The sequence below is a fragment of the Mus caroli genome, chromosome 6, assembly GCF_900094665.2.
Source record: "Mus caroli chromosome 6, CAROLI_EIJ_v1.1, whole genome shotgun sequence".
Lineage (NCBI taxonomy): Eukaryota > Metazoa > Chordata > Mammalia > Rodentia > Muridae > Mus > Mus caroli.
Genome location: NC_034575.1, coordinates 69,067,810 through 69,087,582, shown reverse-complemented (window position 1 = coordinate 69,087,582; position 19,773 = coordinate 69,067,810). Strand labels below are relative to the sequence as shown.

The 19,773-nt window shown below is 51.9% G+C and overlaps 1 protein-coding gene across 1 annotated transcript in view; it reads left to right on the top strand.

The window, feature by feature from the left end:
• Positions 1–14,989, top strand: part of Atoh8 (atonal bHLH transcription factor 8) — a 30,317-nt gene extending 15,328 nt beyond the window's left edge. Inside the window, exon 3 of the mRNA XM_021164863.1 lies at positions 14,028–14,989. Coding sequence (XP_021020522.1) covers positions 14,028–14,033 — 6 coding nt within the window. The 3' untranslated portion in view covers positions 14,034–14,989. The remainder of the gene's footprint in view (positions 1–14,027) is intronic.
• Positions 14,990–19,773: the final 4,784 nt, after the last annotated feature.

Below are 19,773 nucleotides of genomic sequence, written 5' to 3'. Positions count from 1 at the left end.
TTTATCTATCTTGCCTGGTCAAGGGGATCACACAGTCAGATAGCAAGCATGCTAGATCAAGTTTCTCTCCCACTTACAAAGCCAGTACTGTCCCGAGGTATCCACCTTGATGACCTCATGACATATAATTAACTCCCACAAGTCCCTGCCTCCATATTATTGGCACATGAGATTTGGAGTTGAGTTTCCAATACATGTAATTGAGGGCACATGTTGAAATCCCATTACCATTCATTTGCATTTAGAAAATTAATTCACAGAGGCGGGGAGGGACTGTGCTATGCACGTGGAGGTCAACAGAGGACAGCTTGCTGGTTCTTCCTTTACTCCCACATAAAGTCCAGGGACTAAACTCAGTTCATCAGGCTTGGTAGCAAGTGCCTCTACCCTCTGAGTGGTCTCACGGGCCGCCTGACTCAGCTCATGTTTAAAGGCTCACGTGGTGTCTAGCAAGATGGCTCATACCTGTAATCCCAGCTCAGCACTCTGGGAGCTGAGGCAGGAGGATTGCCAAGAATTTCAGGCCAACCCTGGCTACAGAGTGAGCCCCCCGGCCCCCCAAAGCCTTAAGTGGAAAGAATAGTTAAGATGTGAGACCACCAGGAAGGACAGCAAGAGGCTGAGTAAGGCTGAGGGGCCCTGGATGGAGACTGCTGTGCCTGAGAGCAGATGTCAGCTCTGCCTGAGATGCTGGAGGTCCTGGCCAACGTGACTGGTGACAGTTTGAACTGGGAGATGACTCTATGAGCAAACATGTCCCCAAGACGGGGGCTGGGTGATCCTCCTTCAGGATATCGGTTTGAGAGCCTGAGTCCAGGGCTCCTGACCCACCCACCCCATGAGCCACCCTGCCACTGTCTGTATTAAGACCAGAATCAGCACCGAGTTTTGCTCACTCCCCAGGCCTCAGTCTCTATCCATCACAGCCCTTCATCAGCCACTCTTCCTGTTTAGCTTCGAGTTCTCACCCAATGCATAAGCCTTAGCAGTGCTGAGAGCCTTGTCAGAGGCCCTTCAGCAGAGAGATAGGACTGGGGGAGGAAAGGCTCTGTGGAGTAACTGTCCCAAGTCTGCTGTGCTGGAGAGAAGAGCAGCTAAGCACCTGGCCCTGCGCCACACTCCCGTAGCTTCTGTCTCTCTGGTGGCAGTTTCTGGGGGCCTCTCAGAAGGAGGAGGGTGGAGAACTGGAAGGGGGACAGACCTGTCCCTTCATAACTGGTCTCTGTGCATCTTCCTCCTCCTATGGGAATAGGAGAGCCTGTATCCTTAGTCTAGAACATTTTCTTCCAGAGATTACAAGTAACTCAGTAACATTGTCTCCTGCTGACCTCGATAAGAGTTTTTTTTGAGTCTTGGTAATGAAGTACCATTGAGGCCCTGCCTTAGTTGCTCACAGCAGAGGGGTGGGGTGGGATGGTAGGGTAAGTAGCCCTCACTCCATTGAGGAACTCAGGGTGCCAGCCTGCCTGTGTAGCCTGTAGGGCTAAGGAAATGGGGAGGAGTCTCTTGAGTGTGGGTGCCCTGGCATCTGTGACCTCTTAAGCAGGCAAAGCTTTAATCCTTCTGCTGTTTACTGCCATCTGGGAGAAGAGGGAAGCTCTTTAAAGAGATAGCAGGTGGGGCACCAGACTCTGTCCTCTGAAAGACCGTCGTCTCAATAATAGAGCCGTGTAATATCAATTCTGGGAACAGACCAAGGGCAGATGATGGGGGGGGGGTTGTCAGTGGGGAAGAGAGGAGAGTTAGTGTAAGCTTTGCTCCTCCAGGGCTGCTTCGTGTCTAGGTGGCTAAGCTCTGGACCATGGGTTTTGTGGGCTGTTCACAGAGCCTGAAGGTGTGTGGCAGGTGTGTGACAGAGTCTCAAGAAGCCCCTCCTAGCCTGGGTCCAGCTCTCCACTGGGGGCACTGGCCTAGCTTAGTCTACCCCAGCCTGCCACATGAGTGGTCACTGATGCTGTGCCTGGCTGTCCCCCTCTGTAAGGCACTGATTACTACCCACATGGAACTCAGGCATGCCAGCGAGCTCTCAAGTCCAGATCCTCTAGGCTAAGTCATTGAGTTAAATGCCATTCGCTCTCAAAGTCTGTGGAGTCCATCTATGCTGGGGAGAGAGAGAGAGAGAGAGAGAGAGAGAGAGGTGGGTGGGAAACTACCACCCAATTCCCTTCCAGTCATAAAAATGGATGCAATTTATTTTTTCTGGCATTCCAATTACATAGATGTTTGTCGCCAGCTGTTCCAACATGGAGCCTCCTCTCAGCTGCTGTTTCTTCTCTCACATTTGACACCGTTAGGCCACAAGTCTGGCAAGGCCTGGCTTGGAGGGATCATTAGCTGGGAAGCCTCCCAGGTGAGCTCTGGCCGGCTTTCCTTGCAGTGGCCTGTGATGTTACTTGGGTGGTCTGAGGTCGGGTAGAGGCTGGGGTGCTGCTACCCCAGCTCTGTGGATCAGAACTCTGCCTTTCACCCTGTAGTGCTGGGTGTGAATAGAGAGACTCAGAGCCTTGGGCAAGAAAAAAAAGCAACTGCCCTGCATGCCCAGACACGAGACCCGGCTCTGTTGCAAGGACTCACTGTACTTAGGATATGGATGCTTCAGGAGGAGGCTGTGTAGAGTTGGAGTGAAACGCCCCCCCCGCACCCCTCCCCCCCCAGAGCTCTACACCTCTCATGGGTGCTGCCTTCTCTGGCATGCTTAATTGTGAAGTAAACAAAACAGGATTTGGGGACGGGACAAGGTGTTAAATCCTGGCATTCGTACTTCCTTCTTGGTGACTCTGGATTTGTTACTTAACCTCTTTGGTCCCCAGGACCAAAGGTCTCCCCCATAAAGCAGGAACATCATACCTTCCTTTCTGCCTTGCTGAAGAGATTAAACAAAACCCTGTGTCAGAAGGGGTTTCCCTTTTCTCAGAAAGGGAATCTCTGAATGTACAGCCACAAAATGACAAGTTCATATTTAGCCCCAGGAAGGAACATCTCAAGAAAGGGAAGGTACCCAGGGTGGACAGATGGGGATCTTTCAGGTTAGGGATTCTTGAATCTCTAGCACTTGAATCTGAAGCGCTGATCCTGCCCTTTAAAGTGAGGCCAGCAAGCAGCCAGTCCATAAATCCTCGATTTCAAAGGGCGTGGATCTATATCAAGAAATCTAGGCAACATTTGGCTCAAAAGAATGCCAATAAACAGACCGCCATCAACAGACACCAACCATATGGTGAGGTATAGTGTGCACCAAGCACTGTATCTACCATCTCTACCCCTTGTCAGTAATACTCCTGAAGCAGTGCCCCCTGACCCCCATTGCACAGAAGGGAAACTGAGGCCAAGAGAAAGCCATGTGCCTTAGGGTTAGGAACTAGGTTTCCCTTTCTTTGGTTGAAAACCCGCAAGCTCTTTTTCCCCTGAAGATTGCCCAGGAGTGCCCCCCACCCCCACCCCCCAGCCTGCACTCTATGTCCTGTGCTATACCCACTTGGAGCCCTTATGTAAATAGGCATCTGCAGCACGTGGAGGTTCCATTTAGCTGCAGGGAGCCAATAGCCCGCTGGTGGTGGCAAGGAGTGGGGTGGGCCTGGATTCGGGGCGGGGGAGGGGGTGTCATCAGCTCCGAGTACCCCCAGGGCTGCGCCGCCAGTGAGGCCTGACACCGGGTTAAGTCGCCTGGCGGCCTCCGGCTGCAGCTGGGAGCGCCGCCTGGTTCCCATTCGGTGCTGTGGTTTTGATTAGCTGCTGGGAGAGGCCTGCCTGCCTGCAAGTCTATGGGAGCTCCGCAGGAACAGCGGGTCCCCCCTCCCAGGCCGTCCGCCCCCCCTCCTGGCAACCCCAGACTCCAGATGTTCCGAGCGCTCGCTGGGAAGGCCTGCTGGCGCCACGGAGGGCAGAGGGCAGGGAAAGCACGCGAGCTGGAAGCCCAAGAACTCAGTCACCGCAGGCCTTGGCAGCTCGCCCAGCCCTCCGCTGGCACATTCCCCAGCTCTCCCCTGGCCATCTGTTCCCAGAAAGCCCTTTCAGAACCTCATCATCACTCAGGATACAACAGCGCGAGCAGCTGGTTTGGAGGCAGCAGCGAAAACCGTGCAAAAGGTTCTTTGTGAGAGAGGAAACTCGCTTATGAATAACAGGGCTGGATGCCGTAAAACTTGGCGGCTGCAGTTCGTGTTTCTCAGGCGCCGCTGTTTGCTCTTGACTTTGTATCTCTGGTTTTTATCCCACCCCCACCCCCACCGCCACCCCCTTGTTTGCTTTCAGTGTTTGTTTCTTCCTCTTTTGACACCAGGTGTCATTTCTTACTTCTTTGGAGTACCTGAAGGCCACCTAATTAGTTCTTAGGATACTGACAGCTTTTTTTTTTTTAAAGCTCAAAGCTGTTAATCCTGGGAATAGTGGACTGTTTTCCTCTGAGCTGGAAGAGACAGGCAAGCAAGAGGGTCAGGGAGTCTAATGGGAGGACAGTAGCTAAGGAGGTGGTTCAATGGGTAAAGGGCTTGCTATGAAAAGGTGAGGACCAGCGTTCCCACCCCAGTAGACTCATAAAAAACTGAGTGTGGCAGCATGTGACAATGAAATGACAAGGTTCAGGGAGAAACCCTGTCTCAAAAAGAAAGGAAATATTGTCCAGAGGTAAGTGAGGAAGATACTCTAATGTTAACTTTTGTCTTTGTGTACGTGCACGTGTGTCTGTCTGGATGTGTGTCTGGATCAGCGTGGCCAGGTCCTGACCTGTAATTGCTGAGGTCATCTTCAAAAGTGTGGCCTGGTCCTAACTTGTCATGGTTGGAGTTCTAACCAAATAGTAGCATTGAGCTGCAAAGTCATCCCACTGTTACCCTGACTGACCCCAGCTTCCAGAAGAAGCAAGCACTGTGTCTGCAGGGGCTGGGGTGAGACCTGCAGAAGACAGAGGAGGGAGAGACAGAGACACATCCATTGGCTCATCAGAGGGGCGGCACAGAGGAGCTTTTGGGAGAACAGTGGTAGCCGTAAACACCCCAGTGCCTGGGCCCCCACAGCTGACTGAGGCATGACGTGAGGCCTTTTTAAAGAACCGGCTGCCGCCACTGTCGCCAAAGGCTTCTGGGACATGTCTGCTCAGAATCTGGGCACCTTCTGGGAACAGTCACCAGGTGGCCTGTCCTGGGCTGTGGGATCCTGGGGCAGAACTGGCAGCTGGGATAAAAAGAAAGAGAAGCAAGGAGGGATTCCTGTCTTTCTGGTACCCCTCGGGACAGGGAATGGGGTCAAGACTGCCTCAGAGTGGATGGCCAGAGTGTGCTTCTGGTATTAGTGCTGTGATGGGTTTGGGGCAGGGGACAGGGGACAGGGGACAGGGTTTTCCTTCCTCAGGTCCCTGCATTTCTCTGTCATTAGCTCCCTTCCTGCTGTCCCTTCAGACCCCAGAGCTAGCAGGCCCCTCACTTAGCAGTACGAAGTGACTGCCAGTGGCTTGCTTTCCCCAAACCTCCCATTTGGGTCCCATTTCTTCTGTGCTTTCTTCAAAGCCCTCACCCCTTTCTTCCTGTCTTTCCCACTGTTTTCCACCCACCTTCACTTGGGCAGACAGGGCAGGACCAAACGTTTATTTTATCATAATTTCAGGGTCATTAATCTCATGTCCAGAGAGGCTTGGCGCCAGCCCTTGGGCCCTCCCTGTGTGGCTTCTGGGGGAGGGGGTGTCGGGGTCTCAGTGGTGCTTTGGGGACCATGAGATCTTGTTCAAGAGTCTCAGGCTTGGCTGGAGAGTGGTTTCAGAGGTTAAGAGCACTGGCTCATCTTCCAGAGGGCCAGGGTTCAATCCACAGCCCCCACATATTCTCCATAGGCATAGGTCAGACTCAACAGAACACCCTACTGTCCATACCCTGACCCCTGTTGACCCAGACACAGCCACCTGGCTGTCCCTTGTATCTCAGTGTTCACAGAGCGCCTGGCCAAGAGCTCCTGCTTCGTGCACATGCTTGCTTGTTTATTATAACTGTGTTCCCAGCCATTTGATCTCACTCTGCCTTACTTTGACCCATTGAGGAAGGCTCAGTTCCTCTGGGAAGCCCCCCCCCCCACCTCTCCTCCAGTTTCTTCATGAGTCCTGGAGAACAGCCTGTCCTGCTCTGGGAATCCAGGCTTCTTTTCCTTTGCTCCCCATGACTTACACAGTGGCTGCCATAGTTTCAAGGCACTTCATTCTCAACAGGACCAGAATGACGGCTTCTTTTCATTAGTGCAGTCTGTCCTAGATAGATCCCTCCTTCCCTGAGGAGTTGTTCCCATTGAACCTGAGAAAAGCATCCGGACTTGTCTGCTGGGAGGGCAGCCGAGCAGACCCCACATAGCCCAGCCCAGGAGAGTTGACTCCAGTTGTGACAGGGTGTTTTTCTTCTTTGTGGAGCCAACCAGTGTTACAGTCCCGGCCACAGTGACAGAAAACTGTTTCCCTGGCTTCTTTAATCTTACCTGTGTCCTTACAAAGCTGGTGCCACAGCCCCATTTTCCGCTGGTGACATTCAGGTCCCTCAAACGTGGGTGGCCAGCTCCCCAGGGACCTCGTGGCTCTTTACAGATAGTGATACTTGTTTACAGTTTGCCAAATCCTCTCACATTTTTTTAAGTCCCACCACCCTTTGAGATTTCTATTGTTTGCAGGCTCAAGATGACACAATCTTCCCCGTGGTCTCCACAGGGTAGGGCTGGGCAGGACTTACGCAGGGTGCTACACCAGGTTACTGCCACCCTTGATACACTCCTCTCTTTGGACCACCTAGCAGTGTTCGTTCCGGGGCTAGGAGCCTGTATTTCAGCACAGCTGTTTGTGCATGCCCTGAGCTCTGGTTCTTGCCTTCAGCAGGCAGCACCTTCCTCCCAAAATGCAGATACAGCTGCCCAGAGACCAGGGGGCCAGGAGGGCACAAGGGCTGTGAAAAAGATTTTCTGAAATGCAAATCAGAAGGGGCCCTGGAGGGCATGGCTGCTCCATCTGAAAAGTGACCAGAAGCCAAGTGTCAGACTAGCCTGGGGTGTTTCCCAAGAACTTGATTCTGATAGAGGAAGAAAACTCAAGTCCAACTTTCTCTTTGTTGATAGTGTGATAGTGCACTCTCTCTCTCTCTCTCTCTCTCTCTCTCTCTCTCTCTCTCTCTCTCTCTCTGTGTGTGTGTGTGTGTGTCCATGCCAGATGTGCGGCACATCTGTCAGGATCAGATGGAGGTTTCCTGACTGATGGTTTTATAAGCCCTCCGTCCATCAGGGGCCTTAGAAATGGCTGCACGGTGGCAGGGAGGACAGAGACACATGAGTGCCACCACAAGGAACAAGGCATTCAGAGCCCACCTTGGAGTGGTGACAGCCACTTCTGGGAGTCCCCCTCCCACCACCCCAGGTGCTGATGCTCTCCTGGCCCCTAACACCCTGAACAGGAAGGACATGGGTTGGTACCAGAAGGATTCTTTGCAAAGGGTGGACCACTTTGTACCTTCCTCCACCTGCACGTGTTAATTTTAACTTATACGTATTTACATTTTGAACCATGTAACTCCAAACTTGCTGTCTGGTGGAGTATGACCTCCTGTCTTCGTCTCCCTAGAGCTGAGATTACAGACAGTTCCAATCCAGCCGGTTTCTGCCATGCTGGGCATGGGACTGGGGCTTTGTACATGCTAGGCAAGCGCTTGCTTACTGAGCTATAGGACCAGCCCATAAAATTTTTACTTCAGTCTTATTAGATCCCTATGTAGAGAATGATGAAGATGACCAAAAGGGCCCTGCACTTTATTTAAACCTAAGTAAGTGCCCTGCTCTGCTGGGTTTGGTTCTAGGAATACTTCAGTGAATTAAAAAACAAAAAACAAAAAACAAAAAAACAGAGGCCCCACCCTGGCGATCAGAGCTAAATGACACAAAAGTGATATCTAACAATGCAGAGGAGGGCTCTCCTGGACAGGAGTTTGTCGTAGATGCAGACCTTGTGACCTGGACTCCCAGGTGCCTGGGATTGATGCAGTGACACAGAAACAACCTGTTGCAGCAAGGCCAGCTCTGGGAGCAGGGACAGAGGTGACCAGGGCCACACAGCCAGGGAAGAAGGAGAATGGTAATGGTGAAGAGCCCAGAAGCAGAGTCCGTTTAGTGTTAGGGCAAAGAGTCCCATAAGGGGCAGGGACCAAGGGACCTGTGCAGACGGGTGATGCTCATGGCCTTGACCTTGACTTGCCCAGGAAGAGTCAGCTGACTTGCTTAGGTACAGGTAGTCGAATGGATCTCAGAATTCAAACACAGACTTTCTGATGCCACTGCTTGGCACCGTTAACCTCTATATTGTATTGCCTGCTGGGCAGGTCCCTCCCCCCCCCCCGCTCTCTGACACACACACACACACACACACACACACACACACACACACACACGGACATCTATGAAAGGAAGGAAAGAGTCACTTCCCTCATCTCATTCTCAACCTTTCCTTAGTGTCGTTGGAGCCTCCTTTTACGGTGTAATTGATAAAGAGTCAGGGAATAAAAAGCCTTAATGAGAAGATGACCCTACCGGTACCCACATCCCACAGCGGCTCCAGATTCTCGCTAAGGCGTGGGTGTATTTAGACGAGACAAGAAAAAGGGTATCTTGTTAAAACTGCATTTTCAAGCTAGGGGTAGTTCGGTCAGTAGTGTTTGTCTAACATGCAGAAAACTCCGAGTTTGACACCCAGCATCACAGAAAAAGGAGTCTTGACTCATACCTGCAATTGGGAGATAGAGGCAGGAGGAACAAAAGTTCAGTGCCATTCTCTGCTATATAGCAAGTTTGAGGCTACCAAAGACTATTAGTGAGAGAGCCTGTCTCAAAAACTAAATAATTAAGGAAGTGACTCCTCGCCCGCCCCAAACAAACCCCCTGTGTTTGCATGGAACTCCAACTGCTTCTGCTGAAATCATCTGATTATTTGGGCTGCTTGGGGATCCTGGCTTTTCCCAACTGCAACACACACACAGAGACACACATGCACACACAGGCACGAACACACTGGTGCACACACACACACACACACTGGCAGAAGCACACATGCATGCCCCATTGGTGCTGCTTTATGCCTGGCAGGCTCCCTCATGCATCTTTTGGGTACAGACTGAGATCTTTGCAGAGGCCTTCTGGCCAGCATGGATTGGTTTATCTGGCGTTGCCTCCTTGCCCCTGCTGACACTTGGCGAGAAGGATTATGAAGGGGAGGTGTTGAGAGATGCAGTCACAGTAATTGCCATCTCAGGCAGATGGCTCAGGGACCTGACGTCCTGCTCACTAGTGAAGAGATGAGTGTCTGTAGGTCAGGCTTAGGGTCTGCTGTACCCTAGAACCATGATGTGAGGCAAGAGAAGTAACTGATCTGACAGTGATGGCTGTCTCCAAGGAGACACCGTAACCCTCCCTTTATCTGGCAGACTGTAAAAATACTGAGTCCCATGAAATTGGAATTTCCCCAGTTGTCTCCCACTGGGAGAAAGAAAGGGATTAGGGTGTACATAGGTATATGGAGTGTCTGTGGGGTCAGGCCCACTTGGGGAGACTGAGGACTGGGGCTTTCCCGCTAGTCTGGGCTCTGTCCACCCAGCTCTGCTTCTCTCCAGCCTGGTGCCTCAGGGAACAGTCCTGATGGGGGCTGCAGGACTGGAGAAAAGTGGGAAGCTGCAGCTGCTAGGCCCCATAGCCTTGCCTGGACCAGCCCTGCCCTTGCAGGGCACCGTACCAAGAAAGACAGATAGACTGACAGACACAGAGAGACAAACATAGAAGAAGCCAAGAAAGAATTGGCTCAGGAGACACAGGCAGAGCTCTGAGAGAGCAACAGATCGGCAGCCAGAGAAGAGACGTCAGCGTGGCGTGGCTGTCCTCTGCGGGCCCTGGGGGCTCCTGGTAGGCTCTGGTCCTAACTTTGGGTGTGCCAGGCCTCTTGAGCTCCCAGCCAGGAGAAGGAAAAGGCTGGAGTCTTGTCTCCCAGGAAGAGATTTCACATAGTTCTGACAGCTTGTCAGAGCACTTTTCCAAGAGAGAATAGAGCTGAGGTAACGGTGATGACTGGACCACAGATTGCACAGGACTGATCTGTTATGTTCACCCCCAGCCCTCTCTATTTAAACCCAAACTTCATGTCAGGGCCCTTTGGGGGCCACGGAACCTGTTTTTCATTCCTCTTTGCACCTTTAATAAGTCTCTTTCTGTTCGTCACTGTCACTAGCTGCTTAATTGGCCCAAAGATGGCAAGTGTCGGAAACTGGCATGTCAGAGCGGCCAGTGGCTAGGCTCTGTCCACAGCACAGGGTGGACCATGCAGGCTTCTGTGTCTTCGTCTGCCGAATGGATGCAGTGACACACACTTCCCAAGGCTTGTCTCTTGTCAGTGTGAGCAATGGAATGAAGTGAGGTTCCTGGCACATGGCCACTTTTCTCAAAATGACAGCACTGAGCCTCAATCCCCCACTTCCCTGCCAGGCCATGGGAAGATCAGGGCGTCTCAGGCAGTGCCCCTTCACACAGACGTGATAGGCGTCCTGTGTCACATCCTGCTCCTGAATTCTCTGTCTGCTTCATGGTGCCCAGGTTGGGTAGGACAGAGTGGCTGGAGATGGGTTGACTCTTGCCTGTTTCCAGTTCCCTGGGAAATTTGGAGGCCAGAAGCTCCTGGACTGAGAACAAATCTGTAAGTCCCGGCTCAGCAACAGTTGCTCTCTGACTTCTGCAGCGAGCGAGATGGCTCAGCATTCCCGGTGGGTTGCCTCTAAGCCTTAGAACCCAGGTTCCACCGCAGGAGGAAGGAGAGACCCAGCTTCTGCAAGTTGTCTTCTGGCTGCCACCCGGGCCCTGTGGTGCACCCCCTCCCTGCCTCCCCCACACAAATAAGTAACATTTGTAAATGAGGAAAGCGAGGCTTAGTTGGAGAGCTTAACTGGCCTGCCCAGGCCCTGCAGTCCACCTGACTCCAGCAGCAGCAGCCAACATGGAAGGCTGGGGGCCAGACCAGGGTAGCTCTCAAGGGAATTCTCTCACCTCTCCGCTTTTCTATTGCATTTTAGTTTTTAAAAGATGCCTGAAACCTGCCTGCTGTTTTGGAGGTATAATAATTAAAAAAAAAAATCACAGACCAGATTTCAAACTCCCTAGGTCTCTCTTTTCTCGACTGTTGAAGACTGTCTAGATTGCTAGGAAAATGGACAGGTTGAAAAGAGTGTGTGTTGGGGGGGAAGATTACGTAGGTTAAAGTAGACATAGAAGATGAACAATGAATTCTTTTTAAACTTAGGAGGTAGATGGAGACGGGAGAGATGGCTCCGTGGTTAAGAGCACTGGATGCCCCCACAGAGGACCTGCGTTTGGTTCTTAGCACCACAACAGTCTGCAACTCCAGTCTGCAACGGTGCCTCCTTCTGGCCTCTGTAAGCACCAGGCATGCATGTGGTGCACCAACATGCATGCAGGCAAAATGTTCACATAGGAATTATTTATTTTGTGTGCAGACATGTGTGTACATGTGTGTGCAAAGGTGCATACATGAAGGTCAGAGGACAACCTGCGAAAGTCACTGCTCTTTCCACTGTGTGGTTTCAGGGATAGACTTAAGTTGGTCACGAGGCTTGGTGGCAAGCCCCTTTTTTCTTTGTGCCATCTCCCTGGCTTAGTTAATTTTTAATGTCCCCAAAGTGGTCCTGACACTAGTGGTCAAGAGAAGAGAGGAAAGGACTTAAGGGCAGAGATGCACGGTCAGAGGAGGGGAGAAGGAGAAGCCAACAAAGGGGACAAGTGAGCAGGCTGAGGTTGCTCAGGGTCACAGGGGGAAACCTATCTAAAGGACAGTCACAGTTACACAGTTACACAGTTACACAGTTACACAGTTCCACCCCAGAGTGGAGGAATGTCCTGTGGTAAGAGAGAGCTGCAGTGAGCTGACGTGTGCAACTGAGGAGGGTTGTTCTCAGTCAATACAGAGCGCAGCTGGAGTTGTGCTGGGCTCTGGGCTACAGCAGTGAACAGAGCATCCACTGGCCCCCGTGGGGCTGGTGTTCTGACCCCAGATGAGGAGACAGGTGGAAGGGTAACCTTTGTTTGTGATGATCTCATTCATTCTGCTATACTGATCGGATCACAACAATCAAACCAGGCCTGCCAGAAGAGCCAAAAGCAACAATATGCCATTGCATTTGCTTTCTTGCCTTCTGCCTCAACTGATTGGTCCAGAGGAAGAAACCAACTAAACACTGAAGCTAGCTAGTGTCAGCTTCCTTTGCTGGTCTGGGGCATACCGGGAGCTGGGCATCAATTGTGAGCTCAGTCTTGAGAACTGGCTGGATTTGTAGCTGGAGCCAGACTGCCCTGGCCACCTTCACAGTGTGGGCCAGGAGAATGGTCCCGGCCTTCCACTCCTTCTCCAGACCATAGTCAAGCTAGATGAGGAAGGAGCTCCAGCTCCGGTCCATGGCAGGGTCCACCCAGGCAGTCAGCTGGATGACGTGGCTGTAAACCATGCTGTGGACCACAGACCCAGTGCCATCCCCGGGGGCCTGCCTTCTGCTTCTTAATCCTTCTTCTCAGACTCAGTAACAAAAAGCAGATCTCTGTGGGGGCCAGCCATGTCCAATGGGCCAGGAGAATATAAGCCTGGGATTAACCACATCAAGATCCTGCTGGCCTCTCACTTTTCCTTTCCCCCTGCTTAGCCACTATTAGCAGGACCAGCCTTCCTCCCCCATGGCCTGGCTCACTTACCCTGCTTGGACCCTGTATGCAGCCTGGCTCCAACCTCTTATTTTGGATCTTGGACCACATCTTGGCTATGCTCCTGTCAGTGTCATGGGGCCTCCAAGGCCAGACATACAAAGGTCTGTGGTTAGCAGCCCTCCAGCCTCATGGTTTGGCTCCTGCTCCCTTGCTGTTTAAAGGCAGTCTTCAGCAGGAGCAGCTTCTGTGGGCAGGAGAAGCAGGGATGATCTGGGTTCAACTCCTGGCATTGCCGGTGTGAAGCACTCACTTCCCACTTTGCCTCCAGTGGCTCACCCTTGACGTGTGAGAAGGGCCCTGGCATGACAGCGGTGCCTGAAAGCTGCTTTGCTTTAGCATCAACAGGAACGGCTTGCTCGGGATTCTTGCAGAACCAAGGGGTGTGCGGTACCGAGGTCTATGAGTACTTTTGGCATGGATCCTTGGATCCCTCATGAGTCTCCGCACTCATTCTGACCATCCCCCATCCTCTAGGGCTGGTCCCCCAGCGTGCCCTTGGCTTGCCGTCTTCGCCTGTCCCTTCTTGGAAGCTTGGAACATAGAGACGGCCTGACCCACTAACTCACCATTCTCAAGATGTCTCAGGGAAGGCAACACAGTAGGGACTCCGGGCCCTCTGTGTCTCCACCTCGTGATGTTCAGATACACAGAATTCTGTTGTTTTCTGGGTGAGGATTCTACAGACCCGTTCTCATTTCTGATGAAGGAGGGATTGAATCATTGGTTTCCTTCATCTGAGCCATCTTGTCAGAGGAAGACACCTAAGATGTGACTGTGCCAGGTGTCCCAGCTGGCAGGTGACAGGCCACCGCTATAGTAGGCCTCAGAACTTGTGATGACGTGCTCTTGTCTGAACAGGGTGAGGAGATGGTAAAAGTGACAAACAGGCAATTATTCCATGGGAACCAACCAACCTGCAGGGAAGCCCTGCTGTTCCCCCCATTCCAGCACCCCCCAGTAGAGAGCTGACTTTGATATACCTTGGAGGTGTGACTCTGGAGTTCATGATATCAGCATCAGGTGTCCCTGGGATTAAAGGGGTTTGGTATCCTCAAGGCAGCAGAATTCAGTGGGGAGAAAGAGGACAGTGTATGCTATGGGGATTGCTAGTCTTGGGTCTAAATCTGGCCCTATTGTTTGACTGAAACATTGGCTGGGCAATATAAATCTAATGTCCCGTTGTGGGCAGCCATGACAATTGAGAGAATGTCCTGTGAGTGTTAGCATCCAACTCAGGAGGAACAGGAATAATGCTGATATATTTTTCTTTTCAGGAGTGACCTGCCACAGGCTAGACCACAGACACCACTGTGAGTCTCTTCCCAGTTGGGCCTGAGGAGAAAGCTGGGACCACCAGGAGACGACCAGCCTCATTCCTTGTCTTCCTCAAGATGCTGCCAGATACTCAGCCCGTGCACCATCTCTCAGGGTCACTTAGGACCAGCACAAGGGCCGCCGGCCTCCCTCTCCGTCTCCTGCCATCCAGGGTTACTTCAGATTTTGCCTTCTGCCTGGTGGGGCGGGCTATTGCCAAAGATTCTACAGAGATCGTCCAAGGAAATTATGGATGAAGCCCCAACAGCACAAAACCACACCATTGCTGCCCTACCAAGTCCACCTCAAGCCAAAGATGGATTAGCACTTCTGCTAGGAACCCATGCAAGCAGTGGGCATCTGGTGACCATCAGAAGCACTTAACCCTCCAAGCCAGTGCTCGCTCTGTGCTGGGCCCTAAGCTTCCTAGAGCCACGACAAGCAGGCTGCTGGTGGAAGGTGGGGCCCGAGATCCTTGGCCCTTCCCATCAGCTACCCAGACCTCTGACTCCTGTTCCCGATACTCTTTGGGTCCTGGCTCCTTCTTGGACACCAAGCCTCCTGAGAGAGGAGGAAAGGGGGGGGGGGACTAAAGAAGCAATATTGCCCCATACCCCACCTGGGACATGCCCCAAGGAAATCTTCTGAAGGTCCTTGCTCCCAGCCCCTGCCCAGCAGGTGGGCCTCACCAGTGGTCAGGTTCAGGCTAACACTTAAGTTAGCACTCTGCTGGAGAGCAGCTGCCTGTGGACAGGACAGGCAGGAGGACTTAGGGAGGAAGGGACCAGGGGAATGGGCCAGGATGTGGGGGAAGGGGCACATTCAAAGCCAAGGCCTGCTCCTTGTGCTCCAGAGGCCAAAGCTGTTCACATCTGTGTGCAACCATCTGCTTCAAATTGAAGTAAAAGCGGCAACATATAAAGGGCTCGTGTGTGGTGAATGGACTCGGGGGTGAGCAGGACACTGGGCGGTCACTAGCTGGGGATTGTGAGGGAGGCACGGGGAGTCCTTCAGTCTCCATGTTGTCGAGGGATTTCCCCACCATGGCCTCAGGCTGGCTGGCCCAGTTCACACAGGAGACACTATCTCTGTTTCACCCTTCACTTAGCGCCCACCACAAGTTATGTGAGACCAATCACTATTAATTAATGATCACTATTAATGTCATTTTCCAGATGAGGGAAACAAGGCCCCAGGATGAGGGACTGACAGGGTCAGTCATCGGCAGAGACAGTCCTTGAATCAGGATGGCCTGGCTCCAAGCCCTCTGTTCTCAAGTCCTTCCCAGTCCCAGCACAATGTTTTTGGGTGGCCTTGTTACTTGTCTTTATTTTGTGGGTCATTCTAGGATAGAGAAAGGAGAGGGGAAGAAACTACACTTAAATAGGGAAGGACTGTTGGGGTGTCAGGGAGTGCATGGGGGGAGAGTACCGTGGACCTGAGGTGTTCTGATAGTGGGCGTCCCTTTGTCACACTCAGCTCCAGGACCAGACACTGAGTAACAGAGCCACGGCTAGGGCCGTCCTAGTTGCTGCAGGAGAACAGGGCACAAGCACTTGCCTGTGGTCCTGGCCACAGATGGGGTACAACTGCGTAGGTTAGGACAGGCCTGCTGGGCTTGGAGAGATGACTGTGGTTAGGAGCACTTGCTGTTCTTGCAGAAGACCCAAGTTAGGTTCTCAGTACCCACACTGGGCAACTCACAGCAGCCTGTAACTTCAAAATCAGGGAATCCAGGGTGTCTGCAGGCATCCATACTCACACACGCATACCCACACAGAGACACATAATTTCAAAGAAAAGAAATCTTTACGAGAAGGGATAAAAGGGACAGGCATGCTGCCGGCTGCTCCGACATCGCTGAAGTCTATACCCTCTACCCAGTCTATTGCTCCCATTCTGGCTGGAGTGTGGAGTCCCATCCCAAGACCAACAGTCCTTCCTCCTCAATCACACCCGTCTCTTTTTCTGTGGTTTCCCACAGAACAAGGTCCCTTTCTGGAGCCCTGTGCTTGCGACACTGGAAACAGTTCCTTTCAGTTCTAACTCTGTGCACTGTCTGCCGCCGGGTCTCTGGCTCCCCCGGGAATTCTAGTCTTCTTGAGCCAGCCCCTGGGGCTGAGGGGTTGGACTCATGCAGCAGGATGACCTAGGTGCACCCCCTTCTGTCACGGGATACAAGCCTCCTTTCACATACAGATAAAAACATCACCCCACCCAGTGTCCTAGGGAAACAGGCACAGCCCACTCAAATCCCAGATCCCCGACAATTCTCAGGGGACCAACATCTCAAAATCTCTGCCTTTGGTCTCTTCAATCAGCTTCCTGTGTCCTCTTCTTCAGCTACCTCTCCTGGCCAAGTCCTTCTCTACCTTGTGCCCCAGAAACAGGGCCCATACAAGGGAGCAGCGTGGAAAGCCTTTAGCTTTTGCTGTTTGCGATACAGTTTACAACACTCACGAATCGCAGCGAGCAGAGCATCATCTTGATGTCCCCATTTATTGTATTTCCAGCAGTTGTAACTCTCCTGACGATGCGTTTCTGGGCTCTGACTCACCCTAGGTTGTCTTTCAGCTGCTTGTCTTTTCCTTCATTCTGATGTTCCTTTCAGACCCACATCACTAGAACTATAATGTATGGTGACCAGTGGATGGGCCGTGAGGTGTTGGAGGGTAGCTAGCATGGCTAGTCCTCTGCCTCATCTGAGTGGGGTCCCGGGTCTTGTGCCAGGAGGATTGATACTCTCTCTGGATCAGCAACAGTCTCATCCCTGGGTACCCTGTACCCGAGGACTGGTTCAGAGGTAGCAGATGGACCACAGAGGAAAGGAAAGGACAGGGCAAAGGATACCCCTCCCCAACACGCAAGACCATGCCTCAAACCATCTTTAAAGCCATCTGGCCCACAGACAGTAAGTATGCTTTCATCTTCTGGAATTGCATTTCCAGCCATACAACCAGAAGTTCCCAGAAAATTCCCCTTACATACACACACAGGCATGGAATATGAACCACACGTGTGTGGTGTGTGTGTATGTATGTGTGTGAGTGTGTGTGTACACATGTGCCTCTGTGCATGTATATATGTTCATGTATGCATATGTACACAGTATATGTGTACATGTGTGTATATGTATGTGTGCATGGTAAATGTGTATGTGCAGGTGTGTGGGGAGCCCTGAGGAGAGAGTTGCATGTTCTATACCACTGTCCACATTGTTTCTTTATTGCAGGGCCTCCCTGTGAACCTGGAACTTTCAGTCCCAATGTCTTCCTGTCTGTCCCACTCAGTGCTGGTGTTCAAGGCACACCAGGCCATGCTCAACATTTTATGGGTGCTGGGGTCCAAATTTCAGCCCTCATGCTTGCACAGTAAGCTTCCCTAACCACTAAGCTATCTCTAAAGCCCCCACACATACTTTTCTGGAAATAGTAACAAAGGTGTAAGGGTCTGGGAGAGAGCTCATTTGGTAGAGTGTTTGTCTAGCACCCATGATGCCTGGGGTTAGGCCCCCAGCAACACATAACACTGATGAGGTAGTTCCTGCTTGTAATCCCATCTCCCCAGCGTGGGGAGGAAAGAGGAACAGAAGTCCAAGGTCATCCTAGGCTGGGCAGTGAGTTAGAGACAAGCCTGGGCCTTGGAGACGTACCCACGAGATGCTTCCAGCCACTAAATACAGGCATCTCAATGTTTCCTTTTGAACACCTAGAACAGTAATGCCGTTCCTTATTTTCAAAATAAAAGTCAGAGCACGCGTTCACAAAGATCTCAGTGCCTGTTCAGGGTGTGAGATAAAGCCAAGAAGCCAAATACTGTATTTGGCAAGCAGCACTAAGATGACTTAGGCCTTTTAAGACTATAAGACTCCATGGTCCAATCTCCTGGGACCACAGCCCTTCACTAAGGCTCTGAAAGTCCTGCAGGAGAGACCTTTGACTTTGTGAACAGAGCACCCCTCAAGCCTACATAAGCAGACAATCTTTTCACAAACAAACTCTCCTGTGAGGCTGGGGATGGTGCTCAGTGGTTAGGGTACTTGCCTAGCATCATGTCTTCAGATCCCATGGGACACTTGGTACTGCTGGTCCTGGCAGCTCAGCTCTGGAGTGATCTTTCAGGGTTACCTTCCTTGGTTTGTGGGGCGAGACCCGGGAGCCAAATCTGAGGAAGCAGCTGGCCAAGAGGTTGCAGCTCTCCTGCAGCATTCTAATGCTACAGCTGTGTTAGTGACTATCCCTGTCGGCACCTCTCCCATCGAGCCCTTTGTGGGAGCACACATGGAGACGAAAGGGATAAGGGTCCCTTGGGAGACACCATGGCCCTCTGGAAAGTGAGAAGACATCCAGAAGAGGCTCCGGTGTCATGAGACCAATCTAGGTCCTTCCGGGATCCCGAGGGGCTGGTTTCATCCTAGTCAGACCATGGTGACTGACCCTCTTGAGCATAAGTGGGATCCTCATGACCTCTGGGATCCCCCTCCTAAGCCAATTGATGTCCCATCCAGATCTTTTAAATGTCTTTTTCTTGTTCTGGACTCATTAAAACTCCCAACATGGCACTAGTAAGCCATGGTGTCAGAGGCCACCACTTCTCAAGAGGCAGCTTGTTCGCTCCTGTGGTTTGGACAAGGAAGAAGAGGGGGAGGAGGAGGGAGAGGATAGAGACAGACACAGAGACAAAGAGAGACAAAGAAAGAGGAGGAGGGTGGGGGAAAGGGGAAGGGAGGGAGAGGGAGGGAAAGGGAGGGTATCTAGAGATGTTAAAACAAAAAGGAAGAGTTCACCAGACCAGTGAATGGCTTAGCAGGTCAAGCTTGACCTGAATTGCATCCCTGAGTTGCACCTGGTGGAGGGAGAGAAAAAAACAACAACAACAAAAAAAAAACCTCTTGTTAAGATAGTGGTGGTACATGCCTTTAATCCCAGTACTCAGGAGACATATACAGGCAGATCTCTGAGTTCAGGGCCAGCCTGGTCTACAGAGTCAGTTCCAGGACAGCCAGCGCTGCATAGAAAAACCTTGACTCAAAACAAAACAAAAAGCCCATCTTCCTAATAATTTTTTTTTTAAATAGGATAATTTTAAAAGAAAGCCACCTCCTTAGAGGCTAGACCTCACCTTCATACTCTCTGGGCCTTCCTGGACCCTCTCCTTGTTCACAGCACAGTGACTTATGAGTCTCTCTTTCTGTCTCAGCCAGGCAGACTAGGCAGGAAGAAGAAATGCACCTGGCTTGTCTCCCCATAGCGTGGGGAGAGGCTCAGGGCCTGAAAGCCAAGTCACCCCCTGCTCTCTGCCATGGTAGGGGGCTGAGCCATGTGCCTATAGGATCCTGCCCACCTCACTCCTGGCCTTGGTTGTTCTCCAGAGCCATGGTGGAGATTCATGGCAGAGGATGGAGTATGTTACATTCTAGACACAAAACGAAGGAGCCCCTAGAAACCGTCTCAGCACAGCAAAGGGAAACACAGGAAGTATTGTTCTTCTTCAGTCCAAAACTGCTCCGAGGGTGAGATGGGGGGTTGGGGGGCAGGGGAGAGGCAGCCATTCTTCCTAGGGCCAGAGGCTGATCTCCAGGCCTACCTTCTCCCCTAACTTAACTTCCTCCTGCAACCTGGTTGGAGCTCTTCCCACCACAGCCCCCCCCCCCCCCCCAGGTGCCCACCCTCCTCAGGGCCAGGCCTCTATCTCTTCCTCTTCCTC